Raw genomic sequence first — 16797 nt, 5'->3', positions numbered from 1 at the left:
GTTTACCAGACTACCCATAAATATTTATTTTAATCTCTTTAATAGTTTTAACAGGGTGGTTGGCCTGTCAATAGCAGCAAAAACACAGTCACAAACAACAAGTAGTACAGAAAAATTTAACTGGTAAAACAGCTAAAGTGAATCACGTTGAGGTTTCTAAATACTACAACATTTCATGAAGGCTGCAGTCTATTTGTCATTAGGGCTAAATGTTGTGGTGCTGAAGGACAGCTCCGCCATTCATCCAGTTATAAAAAATAATCTCACTGACTAGACCAGCGTTTCCCAAACTCGGTCATGGGGACCCCAAGGGGTGCATGTTTTGGTTGTTTCCCTAGCACTACACAGCTGATGCAAATAATCATAAAGCTTGAATATGAGTTCATTATTTGAATAAGCTGTGTGGTACTAGGGCAAAAACCAAAACGTGCACCCCTTGGAGTCCCCAGGACCGAGTTTGGGAAACGCTGGACTAGACACATATAGTTTGTTTGGAATTTGCAATTCCTCAGTTTGCCATTGTCAGTTTGCCATTGTTTGCCTTTTATTGCTGGAGCTTTGATAAGAAGGCCCCGGCCTGTACACTAGCACATGGTTACTTAACAGATCTTACTGCCTCTGGTGCACTGTGACACTGCTGTCAATCTATCCTCAATACGGCCATTCCTGTGGGCGGCAGGTAGTAGGTCACTGGTTCGAATTCCTGAGCTGACTAGGTGAAAATAAAATCTGGCAATGTGCCCTTGAGCAAGGCACTTAACCTTAATTGCTCCTGTAAGTCGCTCTGGATAATAGCGTCTGCTAAATGACTAAAATGTATAGAGTTTATCTTGTGGGCTCGACGAAACAACTTTTGTTATGTCATGATCATGAGATAAATATGTTGTGATCTCGACATAACAAGGGAATAATTTTTTTATTAATATGTCCTCTATGGACTTCCGTAGGGTTGTGTCTCATGAAGATAAACATAATGTGAAATGCTACATCTTTTATGATCATACAGTAGTATGCCAATCTCCTTCAACTGTACACTATTTCATTCTGACCTATTTGGTTCCAATAACATTTCTTGTTTGTATGTCAAATAATACACCAAATTGGAGAAATGTTTCAAATGACATTTTAACAGTACCACTAAGTACTGTGAATACCAAATATTATCAAAACGTTTAGTATATTTCGATACTGGGTTGCGCCAGAGCCATAGAATGTTTGATTGTTGCAGTTTCTGTTGATTATGACCTAAACTTGTTTATTGAAACCAGGAAATCCCAGTAGATGATGCATCTAGTTTTCAAGGGAGGCAATCATATATTCAAATATTTTTTGGAATGTATTCAATGTATTCAATGTTGATTGAAACCAGGAAGTCCCATTTAGATCTCTTGGACTTCAGTGTAAACCATGCATCAGAGTCAATGGGAGAAGTGCACAGATCTTCAGTTAGCATTCAGCCCTGACTGAACTACAGCAGAGGCACATGGCTCCCTTGCACTGATCTATTTAAAACCTGTTTACACACACACATACACACACACATACACACATACAAACAGACATACAGCAACCAAACAGTATTAAGGACAGACACAGCGACGGCCATTGACAGAGGCACAACTCCATTCTCCATTAGTTAAGGATACAATGCGACTGACATGACTACAGTCCTGAAAGAGAAGCACCGAGCCCTGGAGAGGTTGTCCTGCAGACTGCTGGTACAGCAGCTCTTATCAGAGTAAACTAATGTCATGGTATTGCTACTCAATCTAACTCTACTGCTACAGCTCAATGTCTGCCGTGTGGGGCGTACAAGGAGCATGTCTGCCCCGGTGTAGTGTTACACACACCGTTGTGTCTATTTCTGATGTCCCCACTCTCTCTTCTCTCTCTCTCTCTCTCTCTCTCTCTCTTCTCTCTCTCTCTCTCTTTCTCTCCCCTCTCTCCAGGTTTAACAGAGCCATCTTGACCCTCCAGGGTGAGAGATGGACCCCCAGGTGATGGTGCCTGGTCAGGCTGAACATGGACTTCTTCTGCTGGGGCAGCTGGAGAGGATGTGGGGTGCCAGGGAACTAACTGACGTGGTTCTCCTGGCCGAGGGCATTCCCTTCCCCTGCCACCGGGTGGTGCTATCCGCCTTCAGCCCTTACTTCCAGGTAAGATAATTGTGCTTGTTTCAATGAACCCCAAATAAATATTTACAATTTTACCATGGTGTTTACCATACTTCTGTCATCCCGACCCTGTTGTCCCTCCAGGCCATGTTTACCTGTGGTCTGAGGGAGACCCGTGGAGGTGAGGTGCCTCTCAGGGACACTCCTGCCCAGAGCCTGGAGCTGCTCCTGGGGTACATGTACCGCGCCCAGCTGCCTCTCTCCCATGACAACACTCAGGGAGTGGCCGCTGCTGCCTTCCTGCTGCACATAGACGGGGCATTCAGGTGGGTTCAGGTGGCTACTGTTAGCCATGACACGACTAACACAATCACTACATTATGGTCACTATTACAGGTTGTGCCAGAGCTACATGTTGGACAGCATGGATACTTCCAACTGTGTAGGACTGTACCACTGGGCCAGAGACCTGGGGGCCGCTGACCTGGCAGATCTCGCCCTGAGATACTTGTGTCGTCACTTTGCCCAGGTAGGACCGTATCATTCAGTATAATCTAAGATTTCTGCCCAACCGCCACAGTCATGGCTATTTCCTCTTCTCACCACAACAGAGCAGTAGTTTCCTGCATCTGTCTACAGAGCTGTCTGACATATAAACATTTATTACACGTATTACCTCCACTCTCCCTCCTCTCTCTTACAACGTCATCTCTTTGTATCACCTCTCTTCTCTTTCTCTCTCTACCCTCCTCCCCTCTCCTTCTCTCTCCAGGTGTGTCAGGAAGAGGAGGTGTTGGAGTTGGATGCCCAGAGTCTGGGGGGTCTGCTGGGTTCAGACGACCTGAATGTGACCCAGGAGGAGAGCGTCCTGGAACTGGTGCTGCGCTGGGTGGAGAAGCGCAGGGGAGATGAGCAGAGTGAGGCCCAGGCCGTGGAGCTCCTCAGGCGGGTACGACTGGAGCTGATAGACCCCAACTTCCTCAGGAGGGCCAGGAGGAGAAACCCGGTGCGGATGGAAAGAGAAAGAGGAGAGGATGGAGAGAAGGAGATTTTAAAGCTACGTCCATCCTACTAATTGTAAGTCTATGGTTTCAGGTATTACTCCGGGATGCGGAATGCTTCGGGATGATCGACGCGGCTCTCCAGACTTCCTATCTCTCTGTGGCGGCTGCCCCCCCTCGCCCCACCCTGCGTTACGGGATGGAGACCACAGACCTGCTCCTCTGCCTGGGGGGGACTGATGAAGGGGGCGTCCCAGCCCGCCGCGGGGGTCAGGCTGACCTCAGCTTCTGCTTCGCCCCCCAGGCCAGAAGGACGTACTACATCCCCTCTCCAGTGAAGGGGACAGGGACGATCACGGCAGGGGCGGTGACACGGGACAACAGCATAGTGGTGGCTGTAGAAGAGGAGGACGAACACAGGACCAAGAGGCTGGGGATGTACAGGTGTGTGTGTGTGTGTGTGCGTGTGTGTGTGTGTGTGTGTGTGTGTGTGTGTGTGTGTGTGTGTATAATACATACCTGTCCTCTGTCGTCTGCCCAGGTATGATCAATCTTGTGAGGGCAGCTGGGAGGAGCTATGCTGGGTGGGGTACAGGGACATGTATGTCCTGGCGGTGCTTGGCGATGCCCTCTACCTGCTGGGGGGACAGATGAAGGTCAGGAACCATTACGTCATCACCAACAGTGTTGAGAGGTGGTCGCTGAGAAGGGGCGGGTCCTGGCTGAGCTTCGCCCCTCTGCCTCTCCCATTGGCCTGTCACTGTGTGGTCAGCCTCAAGGACCACCTTTACGTGCTGGGGGGCTGGACGCCACAGGTGAGCAGGGATGTCAGTCAATAAACCAATCAATCACATATAGGTTATGTGATGCTTTTACAAATGCAATTGTTACAAAGTGCAACTTGGGAAAAACTCTCATCCTCCTCCCTTCTCACCCTCAACCTCTCTCTCCCCCCACTCCAGTCGGACCGTCCAGACGATGAGCCAGACAGGCTGAGTCGCCGTGTGTTCCAGTTTGACCCAGGCAAGGACCGGTGGATAGAGTGTGAGAACATGAGGTACTCACGCTACCGCTGTGGGGTCGCTACACTCAATGGAGAGATCTACATCCTAGGTTAGACCAGTGTTTTGTCTTTCTTTTTCTCACTTCATCCAGATGGAGGCATGAGGGCCAAAACAGTTGGAACATATACTGAACCAAAATATAAACGCAACATACTGAGTTACAGTTCATATATGGAAATCAGTCAATTGAAATAAATAAATTAGGCCCTAAACTATGGACTTCACATGACTGGGAATACAGATATGCATCTGTTGGTCACAGATACCTTAAAAAAAAGTAGGGGAGTGGATCAGAAAACCAGTTAGTATCTGGTGTGACCACCATTTGCCTCATGCAGCGTGACACATCACCTTTACATAGAGTTGATCAGGCTGTTGATTGTGGCCTGTGGAATGTTGTCCCACTCCTCTTCAATGGCTGTCGTACATGTCAATCCAGAGCATCCCAAACATGCTCAATGGGTGACATGTCTGGTGAGTATGCAGGCCATGGAAGAAGCGGGACATTTTTATCTTCCAGTAGTTGTGTACAGATCCTTGCGACAATGGGCCGTGCATTATCATGCTGAAACATGAGGTGATTGCGGCGAATGAATGACACTACAATGGGCCTCAGGACCTTGTCACGGTATCTCTGTGCATTCAAATTGCCATCAATAAAATGCAATTGTGTTTGTTGTCTGTAGCTTATGCCTGCCCATACCATAACCCCACCGCTACCATATGGCACTCTGTTCACAACGTTGGCATCAACAAACCGCTCACCCACACAACACCATACATGTGGTCTGCGGTTGTGAGGCCGGTTGGACATAGTACCAAATTCTCTAAAACTGCACATTTTAGAGTGGCCTTTTATTGTCCCCAGCACAAGGTGCACCTGTGTAAGGATCAGGCTGTTTAATCAACTTCTTGATATGCCACACCTGTCAGGTGGATGTATTATCTTGGCAAAGGAGAAATGCTCACTAACAGAGATGTAAACAAATTTGTGGACAAAATTTGAGAGAAATAAGCTTTTTCTGCGTATGGATCAATGTCTGGGATCTTGTATTGCAGCTCATGAAACATGGGACCAACACTTTAGATGTTGCGTTTATATTTATTTTCAGTGTATATGTGTGTTCTCCAGGGGGTATAGGGTGTGAGGGGGAGGACCAGGGCCAATCTCGTCGCTGCCTGAGCTCAGTGGAGATCTACAACACAGAAGAAGATACCTGGAGATCAGGGCCAACCCTCCCCACCGCTCTCCTCTCTCTACGAACCAACGCCTCCAACATTGGGGAGGTGGAGGGCAAGCTGTACCTCTGTGGCTACTACAAGGGGGCAGGTGAGAACTGAACACATCTATACTGATCAATCAATAAATGAATCAATCAATTATCAATCATATTTTGACAGGTCGCCATGAGATCATCACCAAGGAGATCTTAGAGCTGGATCCCAAGGACAACGTGTGGACGGTGGTGGAGCGTCGAGCAGCCATGCATGACAGCTACGACGTCTGTCTGGTGGCCAACCTCAACCCCCGTGATCTCTCAACCCTGACCTCTGACCCTTGATGGATACAGGACAAAAATGGCCTATTCAGAGGACGAGAAAACACAGAGACAATATTGCACAAAGAGGGACTCATGTTGCTATAGGCCTACCCTATAACTTTGTTTCATCATCAAGACATGATAGCCTATTAACTTATAAGTACTGTATGTGGTATCCCTCAGAAGAAAGGATAAGGTATGGAAATCAATTGCTTTGTAAACTCACACTCTGTAAGGACAGCCTAAGCTACAGACCAGGGGTATTCAACTCTTACCCTATGAGGTCCGGAGACTGCTGGTTTTCTGTTCTACCTGATCATTCATTGGTGTCCCAGGTCTAAATCAGTCATTGATTAGAGAGGAACAATGAAAAAATGCAGTGGAACTGGCTTCCAGGTCCACAGTTGAGTTTGAGGGCTATAGACTACTAGCCTATCACGCAGACTCCACTGTCTGCATGTTGTTATGCCTTTACTAACATCTGAACTCTGTATTTCAATAAAATACGAATTAAGACATTCAGAACTTCCAAATATTTCATTTCTGGTCTGTAGGCCTATTTCTTTCCTTCCACAATACATCTTCACAGCTTAAACATTTGCTGGATCTTTAATTGATGTCCATCTCAAGCATTTATTTTTCTGTGCACACTCTCTGGGGAACGGAAAACAAACAAGTCTGATTGAACGCGTCATTCCTCAAGGATGTGTCCCGACCTACTAGAACGTTGTTTACGTGCCAAGCATTCCTTCTCCTTCTCCTACTGTTCGGCATTGTCAAAAATAGGTCGGCGTGTGACGCTGCTTGTTGCTATGACAGCTGGCATCGGTATGGGCTGGGGCGGATCCACCAACCCAATGGGACCATGTGGTTCTCACTGCTGATGCTGATTTGTTGTGTTTTGTTTTCAGATAGAGGCAGGAGGAGAGAGAGAGCGAGTATGAACAGCAGCATTAGAACGGGATGCGAGACCAATGGAATAGATGTTGAAGAAAGAATGGCTGGCACGTGCTGAAGTCTGCTGTTTCCCTAATAGCCTGAGGTCTGGGGTTATTAACCGAATACCCCTTTGAGATTTAATTTCCTGTAGCATAATGAATAATTGACAGTAGCCTGGTGTTTTGTTGCCTGGGCAATTTGAGGCGTCCTTTATTTTTTTATAGGCATAGAGAAAAATAACCAATCCCGCGTCAGTTTATAAAATCTTTCGGTAGCCAAGTAGGCAACTAGTTGCGACAGGTGCGCACTGCGCGAGACCAGGATGGGCAGGCGGGAAATTCGCGGAGACCACCATAGCAGCAGCAGCGTGATGAGCACTGAAGACCGGAGAGAGAACCTGCAGGACACTGTAGATACTGAAACCGGCGATGATGGCTCCGAGACCTCAAGTCTTGACAGCCGTCATCTCCTCAGCGGGGACAAGCTCCCCCGCCACACCGGGGATAGTGGCTCTATGGCCGCCCGGCATCAGCTGGCAGGCCTGGTGGAAGTGAAGAAGCACCAACATAAACACAACTTGAAGCACCGCTACGAGGTAATGGAGACGCTGGGGAAAGGCACCTACGGGAAAGTGAGGAGGGCGGTGGAGAGAACGACCAGGAAGACAGTAAGTGTTGTGTTTTTTTGTGTGAAATATGTCTCTGCCCATCTCGATTATATTCTGTCCTCACTTTCCATGTGTTAGCCTTTTATGTCGTATTATAACCTACATGTTCACTTTACAGACATTAGGCCAACTCATCATTGCAACCAACTGTTTCTGAATGTGTGCTGCCTTCTATGTTAGGGCCACCAAGGCAAAATATGGATCTGCTATTGACATTTTGTTTGTTCCCTGTATTGTGCGTTTTCTATATCAGTCGAACAAAGGGACCCCCAGATAATGTGTGTGTGTGGTATGTGTGTGTGCTCTTGACCTTGGCTGTGCCTGGAAGTCTCAGATAGCTGTCCTTCAGTTATGTTTTGGTTCTTATCAGAAATGTGTGTGTGTTATTAATTATTAATGTGTGATAGAGGACAGATTGGACAGGGAAGGTCTAATGAATATATGCATACTTGTGTGTGTGTGCCTGCCATCTGTAGTGGATGAGCTCATACCCGCTGCTATGCCAGGGATCAGGGGCCGCCTGGGGGCCTAGGCCACCTTCTAGGTATCTGACCCATTGCCCTTGATCCCTCACACACTTTCACTGGCATGCACCCACCCACACACAGACACCCAAAGACAGGAGGGCAAGCAGCCTAGTGGTTAAATTGTTGGGACAGTAACTGAAAGGTTGCTTGTTTGAATCCCTGAGCTGTCAAGGTGGAAAAATCTGCCATTCTGCCCTTGAGCAAGGTAGTTAACCCCCACAACTATTCCCCGGACTTCGATTAAGGCAGCCCCGTGTTAAATGTGGAAGACACATTTCGGTTGAATGCATTCAGTTGTGTAACTGACTAGGTTTTCCCATCCACACACAGACCAAATGTAACAGACATAGTTCCATTCTAGGTCTAATGTATGAAGGATTGGTTATTTTAAAGGGAATACAAACGATATGACATGCACACATTATTATTATTTGCAATATGGCTATTGGCTATCTATTACTGTACCTGAGAAAAAAGAATACATTATGCTGAGAGAGAGAGAAAGAGAGAGATTATGCTGAGCGAGAGAGAGAGAGAGCGAAAGAGAGTGAGAGAGAGGGTTTTGTGAGTAATGTTTACTGTACATTTTTATTGTTTATTTCACTTTTGTTTATTATCTATTTCACTTGCTTTGGCAATGTAAACATATGTTTCCCATGCCAATAAAGCCCCTTGAATTGAATAGATAGATAGATAGATAGATAGATAGATAGAGAGAGAGAGAGAGAGAGAGAGAGAGAGAGAGAGAGAGAGAGAGAGAGAGAGAGAGAGAGAGAGAGAGAGAGAGAGAGAGAGAGAGAGAGAGAGAGAGGGAGAGAGAGAGAGAGAGAGAGAGAGAGAGAGAGAGAGAGAGAGAGAGAGAGAGAGAGAGAGAGAGAGAGAGAGAGAGAGAGAGAGAGACTATTGTTTTGTTCTGTTTTGTTTTAATGGTTTTGTTGCCTGTAGGTCAGGACTTAATCATTCAGTCTACTGTGAGCTGAAGACAAAGAGATAGATACCCCTAACCCCTAACCCCTTTCTGATTTTTAGTAAACAAACATGGTATTATAGAGATAATCTGATTGAATATCAGATTAGGAGACTAGGACTATCCCAATCCTGTCACTGTCTGCTACTGTACTGTACTGTACTGTACTGTACAACCAGTCCCTCATTCCTACATTTACTGGAGAGAGGTAGATAGAGCATGAAAGAGAGAGAGATGAGAGGGAGAGAGAGAGGGAGTTGTAAACCACACTATCTACCAAGAGAGTTTTCATCTATATTCTTCGTAGCTGTCTATTTACCACCACAAATCGATGCTGGCACTAAGACTGCACTCAATGAACTGTATACGGCCATAAGCAAACAGGAAAACTCTCATCCAGAGGCTGCACTCCTAGTGGCCGGGGACTTTAATGAAGGGAAACTTAAATCAGTTTTACCTAATTTCTACCAGCATGTTAAATGTGCAACCAGAGGGAAAAAAACTCTAGACCACCTTTACTCTACACACAGAGATGCGTACAAAGCTCTCCCTCACCCTCCATTTGGAAAATCTGACCATAATTCTATCCTCCTGATTCCTGCTTACAAGCAAAAACTAAAGCAGGAAGCACCAGTGACTCAGTCAATAAAAAAGTGGTCAGATGAAGCAGATGCTAAGCTACAGGACTGTTTTGCTAGCACAGACTGGAATATGTTCCGGGATTCTTCCGATGGCATTGAGGAGTACACCACATCAGTCACTGGCTTCATCAATAAGTGCATTGATGACGTTGACCCCACAGTGACTGTACGTACATACCCCAACCAGAAGCCATGGATTACAGGCAACATCCGCACTGAGCTAAAGGATAGAGCTGCCGCTTTCAAGGAGCGGTACTCTAATCCGGAAGCTTATAAGAAATCCCGCTATGCCCTCCAACGAACCATCAAACAGGCAAAGCGTCAATACAGGACTAAGATCGTATTGTACTACACCGGCTCCGACGCTCGTCGGATGTGGCAGGGCTTGCAAACTATTACAGACTACAAAGGGAAGCATAGCCGTGAGCTGCCCAGTGACGCAAGCCTACCAGACGAGCTAAATTACTTCTATGCTCGCTACTGAGGGTAGTGTGTACGGCCCAGTACATCACTGGGGCCAAGCTTCCTGCCATCCAGGACCTCTATACCAGGCGGTGTCAGAGGAAGGCCCTAAAAATTGTCAAAGACTCCAGCCACCCTAATCATAGACTGTTCTCTCTGCTACCGCATGGCAAGCGGTACCGGAGCGCCAAGTCTAAGTCCAAGAGGCTTCTAAACAGCTTCTACCCCCAAGCCATAATCTTTAAAAAAAAAAAATTTATACTTTTTTTATCCAAAGCGACTTACAGTCATGTGTGCATACATTTTTACATATGGGTGGTCCCGGGGATCGAACCCACTACCCTGGCGTTACAAGCGCCATGCTCTACCAATTGAGCTACAGAGGACCATAAGACTCCTGAACAGCAAATCATGGCTACCCGGACTATTTGCATTGCCCCCCACCCCTCTTTTACGCTGCTGCTACTCTCTGTTTATTATCTATGCATAGTCACTTTAATAACTCTACCTACATGTACATATTATCCCAATTACCTCGACTAACCGGTGCCCCCGCACATTGACTCGGTACCGGTACCCCCTGTATATAGCCTCGCTATTGTTATTTTTACTGCTGCTCTTTAATTATTTGTTACTTTATTTCGTATAATTTTATATTGTATTGTTTTGTGATTTTTTTGTTGGTATACTTTCGTAAAACTGCATTGTTGGTTAAGGGCTTGTAAGTAAGCATTTCACTGTAAGGTCTACACCAGTTGTATTCGTCGCATGTGACAAATAAAATGTGATTTGATTTGATTTGAGATGGGGGTAGAATTCCTTGAGCCAGTGGCCAGTGCATACTGAGAATTCTTTGAGACAAACTGACCATCAGGAGCTGTTGTCTGAGTCTATGGAAAAGGAGGGAATATAGAGGGCCGGGGCATTGACTCCAGATTAGGGTCGGAACATTTTGGCATCCTTACAGACGGCCTGCTAATGGAGACAAGAGTCTGGGAGGGAGGGAGAGAGCGAGAGATGGAGGGAGGGAGGGAGGGAGGGAGGCTGGGGTATATCAGTACAGTAAGCTGTGCTGAAGGTCACTTTCACTGACTGAATGTGGGACTGAATGTGTACTAAATCCATCATTGGACAGATTATAAGAGGGCAGTGGAACTCCCTCTTATGTCAGATAAGCCTCTGCCACCCAGCAAGTACACTACTTTTATATTTGTACTATATGTACACTGTATGTATTCTTCCCACCTCGGCCCACTGCTCACATTCACTATGGAAAAGAACACCCACTTAACCCTGTGTTACAAGTGACCACTTACATTTCCTGTGCATAGAGTTAATATTGACATTGAGAATCAGTTCCAGCCACACCTCACTCACTCACTCACTCACTCACTCACTCACTCACTCACTCACTCACTCACTCACTCACTCACTCACCCACCCTAGTCATTGTCCTTTTAGGAATGCTGTGTGTTCCTGTAGGTGTCAAGAGAACAATATCCAGTGCTCCCAGTTCTCCTTCCGTTAACCCCATGCCCCACTCTCCCCCGCTCCCTCATGCTCACCCCATGCTCTCCACTGCCCCATCTCACACCCCTTTTCCGCCCTCAACCTCCAATACTCTTACCCTGTAAGCCTTCTCACCAAATGCTAGCCCTCCCTCCCCTCCTCCCTTCACCCCCTCCACTGCCCCCTTCTCCCCCACCATCCTTCACCCCCCTCCACTGCCCCTCCACTGCCCCTTTTCCCCCCACCATCCTTCACCCCCCTCCACTGCCCCCTTCTCCCCACCATCCTTCACTGCCCTTCACAGCCCCCTTCTCCCCCACCATTCTTCAACCGCTCCTCTGCCCCCTTTGCACCCACCACCCTTCACCCTTCTCCTCTGCCCCCTTCCCCCCCACCATCCTTCAACCCCCTCCTCTCTCCCCTTCTCCCCCCACCATCCTTCAACCCCCTCCTCTCTCCCCTTCTCCCCCACCATCCTTCAACCCCCCTCCTCTGCCCCCTTCTCCCCCACCATCCTTCAACCCCCTCCTCTCTCCCCTTCTCCCCCACCATCCTTCAACCCCCTCCTCTGCCTTTCTCCCCCACCATACTTCAACCCCCTCCACTGCCCCCTTCTCCCCCACCATCCTTTACCCCCTCCACTGCCCCCTTCTCCCCCGCCCCCCTTCTCCCCACCATCCTTTACCCCCTCCACTGCCCCCTTCTCCCCCGCCCCCTTCTCCCCACCATCCTTTACCCCCTCCACTGCCCCCTTCTCCCCCACCATCCTTCACCCCCTCCACTGCCCCCCTTCTCCCCCACCATCCTTCACCCCCTCCACTGCCCCCTTGTCCCCCACCATCCTTCACCCCCCTCCACTGCCCCCTTGTCCCCCACCATCCTTCACCCCCCCTTCACTGCCTCCTTCTCCCCCACCATCCTTCACCCCCCTCCACTGCCCCCTTCTCCCCCACCATCCTTCACTGCCCTCCACTGCCACCTTCTCCCTCACCATCCTTCACTGCCCTCCACAGCCCCCTTCTCCCCCACCAACCTTCACCCCATCCTCTGCCCCCTTCTCCCCCACCATCCTTCAACCCCATCCTCTGCCCCCTTCTCCCCCACTAGGTACAGTGCCTTGCAAAAGTATTCATCCCCCTTGGTGTTTTTCCTATTTTGTTGCATTACAACCTGTCATTTAAATGGAATTTGAATGGACATACACAGAATAATCCAAATTGGTGAAGTGAAATGAAAAAAATAACTTGTTTCAAATAAACAACGGAAAAGTGGTGCGTGCATATGTATTCACCCCCTTTGCTATGAAGCCCCTAAATAATATCTGGTGCAACCAATTACCTTCAGAAGTCACATAATTAGTTAAATAAAGTCCACCTGTGTGCAATCTAAGTGTCACATGATCTGTCACATGATCTGTATATATACGCCTGTTCTGAAAGGCCCCAGAGTCTGCAACACTACTAAGCAAGGGGCACCACCAAGCAAGCGGCACCATGAAGACCAAGGAGCTCTCCAAACAGGTCAGGGACAAAGTTGTGGAGAAGTACAGATCAGGGTTGGGTTATAAAAAAATATCAGAAACGTTGAACATCCCACGGGGCACCATTAAATCCATTATTAAAAAATGGAAAGAATATGGCACCACAACAAACCTGCCAAGAGAGGGCCGCCCACCAAAACTCACGGACCAGGCAAGGAGGGCATTAATCAGAGAGGCAACAAAGAGACCAAAGATAACCCTGAAGGAGCTGCAAAGCTCCAAGCGGAGATTGGAGTATCTGTCCATAGGACCACTTTAAGCCGTACACTCCACAGAGCTGGGCTTTACGGAAGAGTGGCCAGAAGTAATACCCGTTATTCATGCTCCTCCCGGATCAGCCTTTAGTATTTTACACAAACAAATGACTTAAATGATATGAACGATCCACATATTTTTAGAGGTCATTCAGATACTTGGACTAATAGTGCCATGAATACAGGCATGCTCACACACACAGACAATCCCCTGCATGATCAGATGAGACGTGGAGTCTGTAGGGAAGGTCAGTGGTGTGGTTACATCACTGTTCTCTCTAGTGGGACTTTACCCTGCTAGCACGTCCACACAGTTTACAAGACATGGATCTCTGGTGGCTGATCAAGCAAGCATGAGTATCTAAGTCAGGGAGTCCCAGGAGTGTGTGTGGATATGTGTGTGTTGTGTAAATGTGGTGGCCCAGAGAGCGTGTGAATACCATCTTCTGATGTCCCAGAGTTCTTTCCGGCAGCTGAGAATTCTAGAACTGTGACCCAACTGGAAGAACTGTGGTCCTCTGAGAGATAGAGCGCTAGCTTTGAGAACCCTAATGGTTGCTATAATGCCACAGGGTTGAATAACTCTTACGTATCAGGTTGAAGCCTCACACAAAACATTTTTGGGTGTGAGAGTAAGTGAACAGTGTGTGAACACTGCAGCTGCCTGCCTGCAGCCTCTGACTGCTCTCACCATCCATCCCTAAACCCCAAGTATCACCTCTTGTCACGATCGCTTATAGACGGGACGGACCAAGGCGCAGCGTGATATGCATACATGTTTATTTATATTGAATAAACACCACGACAAAACAACAAAATGAAACGTGAAGTCCAAGGCAGCACAACACAACATACCTTACACGGAACAAGATCCCACAACTAACAGGTGCCAAAAGGCTGCCTAAGTATGGTCCCCAATCAGAGACAACGAGCAACAGCTGCCTCTGATTGGGAACCACACAGGCCAACATAGATCTACACATTCTAGATCTTAAACATAGAACATCGACATAGCAAACACAACACAGAAAATACACACCCTGACTCAACAAATACAAGTCCTCAGAGTCAGGGCGTGACACCTCTACCCAGGGACTTTATGTGTGTGTGTGTGTGTTTGGAAACTCGTGAATTGTGTGATTGTCAGTGTTTGCCTGTCTTCCTTAACGAGGCGATTAAGCATGAGAGAGATAAGGGAGAGTGAATGAATTAAGTGTTGGCCCGGGTGGCTGGAGTGGTGAGGATTTAACTATTGAGGAATCTGTTGTTGCTGGGACCAAACCCTGGACGGACAAACAACAGGGACAAATAAAGCATCACCATAGTTACGCCTGGCTCATGGTAAGGCTGGAAATTTCCAGGGACCTCACGATACGATATAACGATACTTAGGTGCCGATACGATATGTATTGTGATTCTCACGATTCTATATGTATTGCGATTCGATACTGTGATTATAATATCCAGATATGTAACTGTATAGATTTGTTCACCCATCACTAGCTCACAGTACCTGATCTTTAGCCTACTCTATAGACCAGATAGAAGAAAGACTACTCTATAGACCAGAAGATACTGGACTTAGCTTGTGTTTTCCAGAGACAAGAGGGTGCCAACATTACCCAGTGACACTGTGTGCATTGATTTATAAGCATCATCATATTGACTATGGTTGACTATAAATGAACTTTGTTTGTGCAGATGTGCGTAACCTAGCAAGGCCCAGCATTGTATCGTTTGTGTGTGTGTGTGCCTGTGCCGTTAACATTCTTAGGTGTGTGTGGTGTGTTTTTAGCTCGGAGGTGTGTGTAATCGTAATGAAGTCTAACGCTGTGTGTGTGTCTGGTGTTGTGTGTTCTCAGGTGGCCATCAAGTCGATTCGTAAGGAGAGCATCACTGATGATACGGACAGAGTTCATATCCAGAGAGAGATAGAAATCACCTCAGCCCTCAAACACCCCAACATCATACGCTTTCACGAGGGTAAGAATACACACACACACACACACTGACAGGAAAACACACATATGTACACACACACACACACACACATTGTAACCCTTCTCTGTGCTCTCCCTGTCCCGTGTAGTGTTTGAGAGTCGTGATAAGATAGTGATAGTGATGGAATACGCCAGCAGAGGGGAGCTGTATGACTACGTCCATGAGAGGAGGAGACTGGTGGAGACAGAGGCCAGAGACATCTTCAGACAAATCACCTCCGCCGTGCACTACTGCCACAAGGTAAACACGCACACACATGCTTCACAGGCTCACACAGAAATGCATGAGCGTTCGCACACAATCATTGTATTTTAATGAGCATAATTATTTGCTAATGAATGTGATGAATCCTAGATCCTGCTGCCGTTTCTCTTTTCAGTAGTGATGGTGGGAAAACTTTATACAGTTACAGTGCCTTCAGAAAGTATTCACACCCCTTGACTTTTTCCACATTTTGTTGTTACAAAGTAGGATTAAAATGGATTTCACTGTCATTTTTTGTCAACGATCTACACAAAATACTCTGTAATGTCAAAGTCTAAGATTTTTGTTATTTTATTTTTTATAATGTAAAATAAAACACTAATACAGTTGAAGTCGGAAGTTTACATACGCCTTAGCCAAATACATTTAAACTCAGTTTTTCACAATGCCTGACATTTAATCCTAGTAAAAATTCCCTGTCTTAGGTCAGTTAGGATCACCACTTTATTTTAAGAATGTGAAATGTCAGAATAATAGTAGAGAGAATGATTTATTCCAGCTTTTATTTATTTCATCACATTCCCAGTGTGTCAGAAGTTTACATACACTCAATTAGTATTTGGTAGCATTGCCTTTAAATTGTTTAACTTAGGTCAAACGTTTCAGGTATCCTTCCACAAGCTCCCACAATAAGTTGGGTGAATTTTGCCCCATTCTTCCTGACAGAGCTGGTGTAACTGAGTCAGGTTTGTAGGCCTCCTTGCTCGCACACACTTTTTCAGTTCTGCCCACAAATTGTTCATAGCATTGAGGTCATGGCTTTGTGATGGCCTCTCCAATACCTTGACTTTGTTGTTCTTAAGCCATTTTGCCACAACTTTGGAAGTATGCTTGGGGTCATTGTCCATTTGGAAGACCCATTTGCGACCAAGCTTTAACTTCCTGACTGATGTCTTGGGATGTTGCTTCAATATAACCACATAATTTTCAATTTTTCCAAAATGCCATCTATTTTGTGAAGTGCACCAGTCCCTCCTGCAGCAAAGCACCCCCACAGCATGATGCTGCCACCCTCGTGCTTCACGGTTGGGATGGTGTTCTTCGGCTTGCAAGAACCCCCTTTTTCCTCCAAACTTAACTATGGCCAAACAGTTCTATTTTTGTTTCATCAGACCAGAGGACATTTCTCCAAAAGGTACAATATTTGTCCCCATGTGCAGTTGCAAACCGTAGTCTGGCTTTTTTATGCCGGTTTTGGAGCAGTGGCTTCTTCCTTGCTGAGCGGCCTTTCAGATTATGTCGATATAGGACTCGTTTTACTGTGGATATAGATACTTTTGTACCTGTTTCCTCCAGCATCTTCAC

At 46.7% G+C, this 16797-nt stretch overlaps 2 protein-coding genes across 3 annotated transcripts in view; both read left to right on the top strand.

The window, feature by feature from the left end:
- Positions 1–1535: 1535 nt before the first annotated feature.
- LOC121546801 (kelch repeat and BTB domain-containing protein 12) lies at positions 1536–6048 on the top strand. Of its 2 annotated transcripts, none has more exons than XM_041858038.2 (10): positions 1536–1718; positions 1950–2156; positions 2259–2440; positions 2511–2643; positions 2887–3120; positions 3210–3559; positions 3657–3930; positions 4078–4228; positions 5312–5509; positions 5581–6048. In XM_041858038.2, the coding sequence occupies exons 2-10, from the start codon at positions 1986–1988 to the stop codon at positions 5739–5741; spliced, it is 1854 nt and encodes a 617-aa protein (XP_041713972.2). In that variant the 5' UTR covers positions 1536–1718; positions 1950–1985; the 3' UTR covers positions 5742–6048. The 2 variants fall into 2 exon arrangements, with proteins under 2 accessions (XP_041713972.2, XP_041713973.2); XM_041858039.2 differs by having other exon boundaries at positions 1536–1754.
- Positions 6049–6625: 577 nt separating this feature from the next.
- The window catches only part of LOC121546098 (NUAK family SNF1-like kinase 1), a 53225-nt gene continuing 43053 nt past the window's right edge, over positions 6626–16797 (top strand). Inside the window, exons 1-3 of the mRNA XM_041857118.2 lie at positions 6626–7326; positions 15090–15210; positions 15317–15468. Coding sequence (XP_041713052.2) covers positions 6982–7326; positions 15090–15210; positions 15317–15468 — 618 coding nt within the window. The 5' untranslated portion in view covers positions 6626–6981. The remainder of the gene's footprint in view (positions 7327–15089; positions 15211–15316; positions 15469–16797) is intronic.

Source organism: Coregonus clupeaformis, chromosome 30 (assembly GCF_020615455.1).
Source record: "Coregonus clupeaformis isolate EN_2021a chromosome 30, ASM2061545v1, whole genome shotgun sequence".
Classification (NCBI taxonomy): domain Eukaryota; kingdom Metazoa; phylum Chordata; class Actinopteri; order Salmoniformes; family Salmonidae; genus Coregonus; species Coregonus clupeaformis.
The sequence above is the reverse complement of the archived record's forward strand: the minus strand, read 5'-3'. Positions and strand labels throughout refer to the sequence as shown.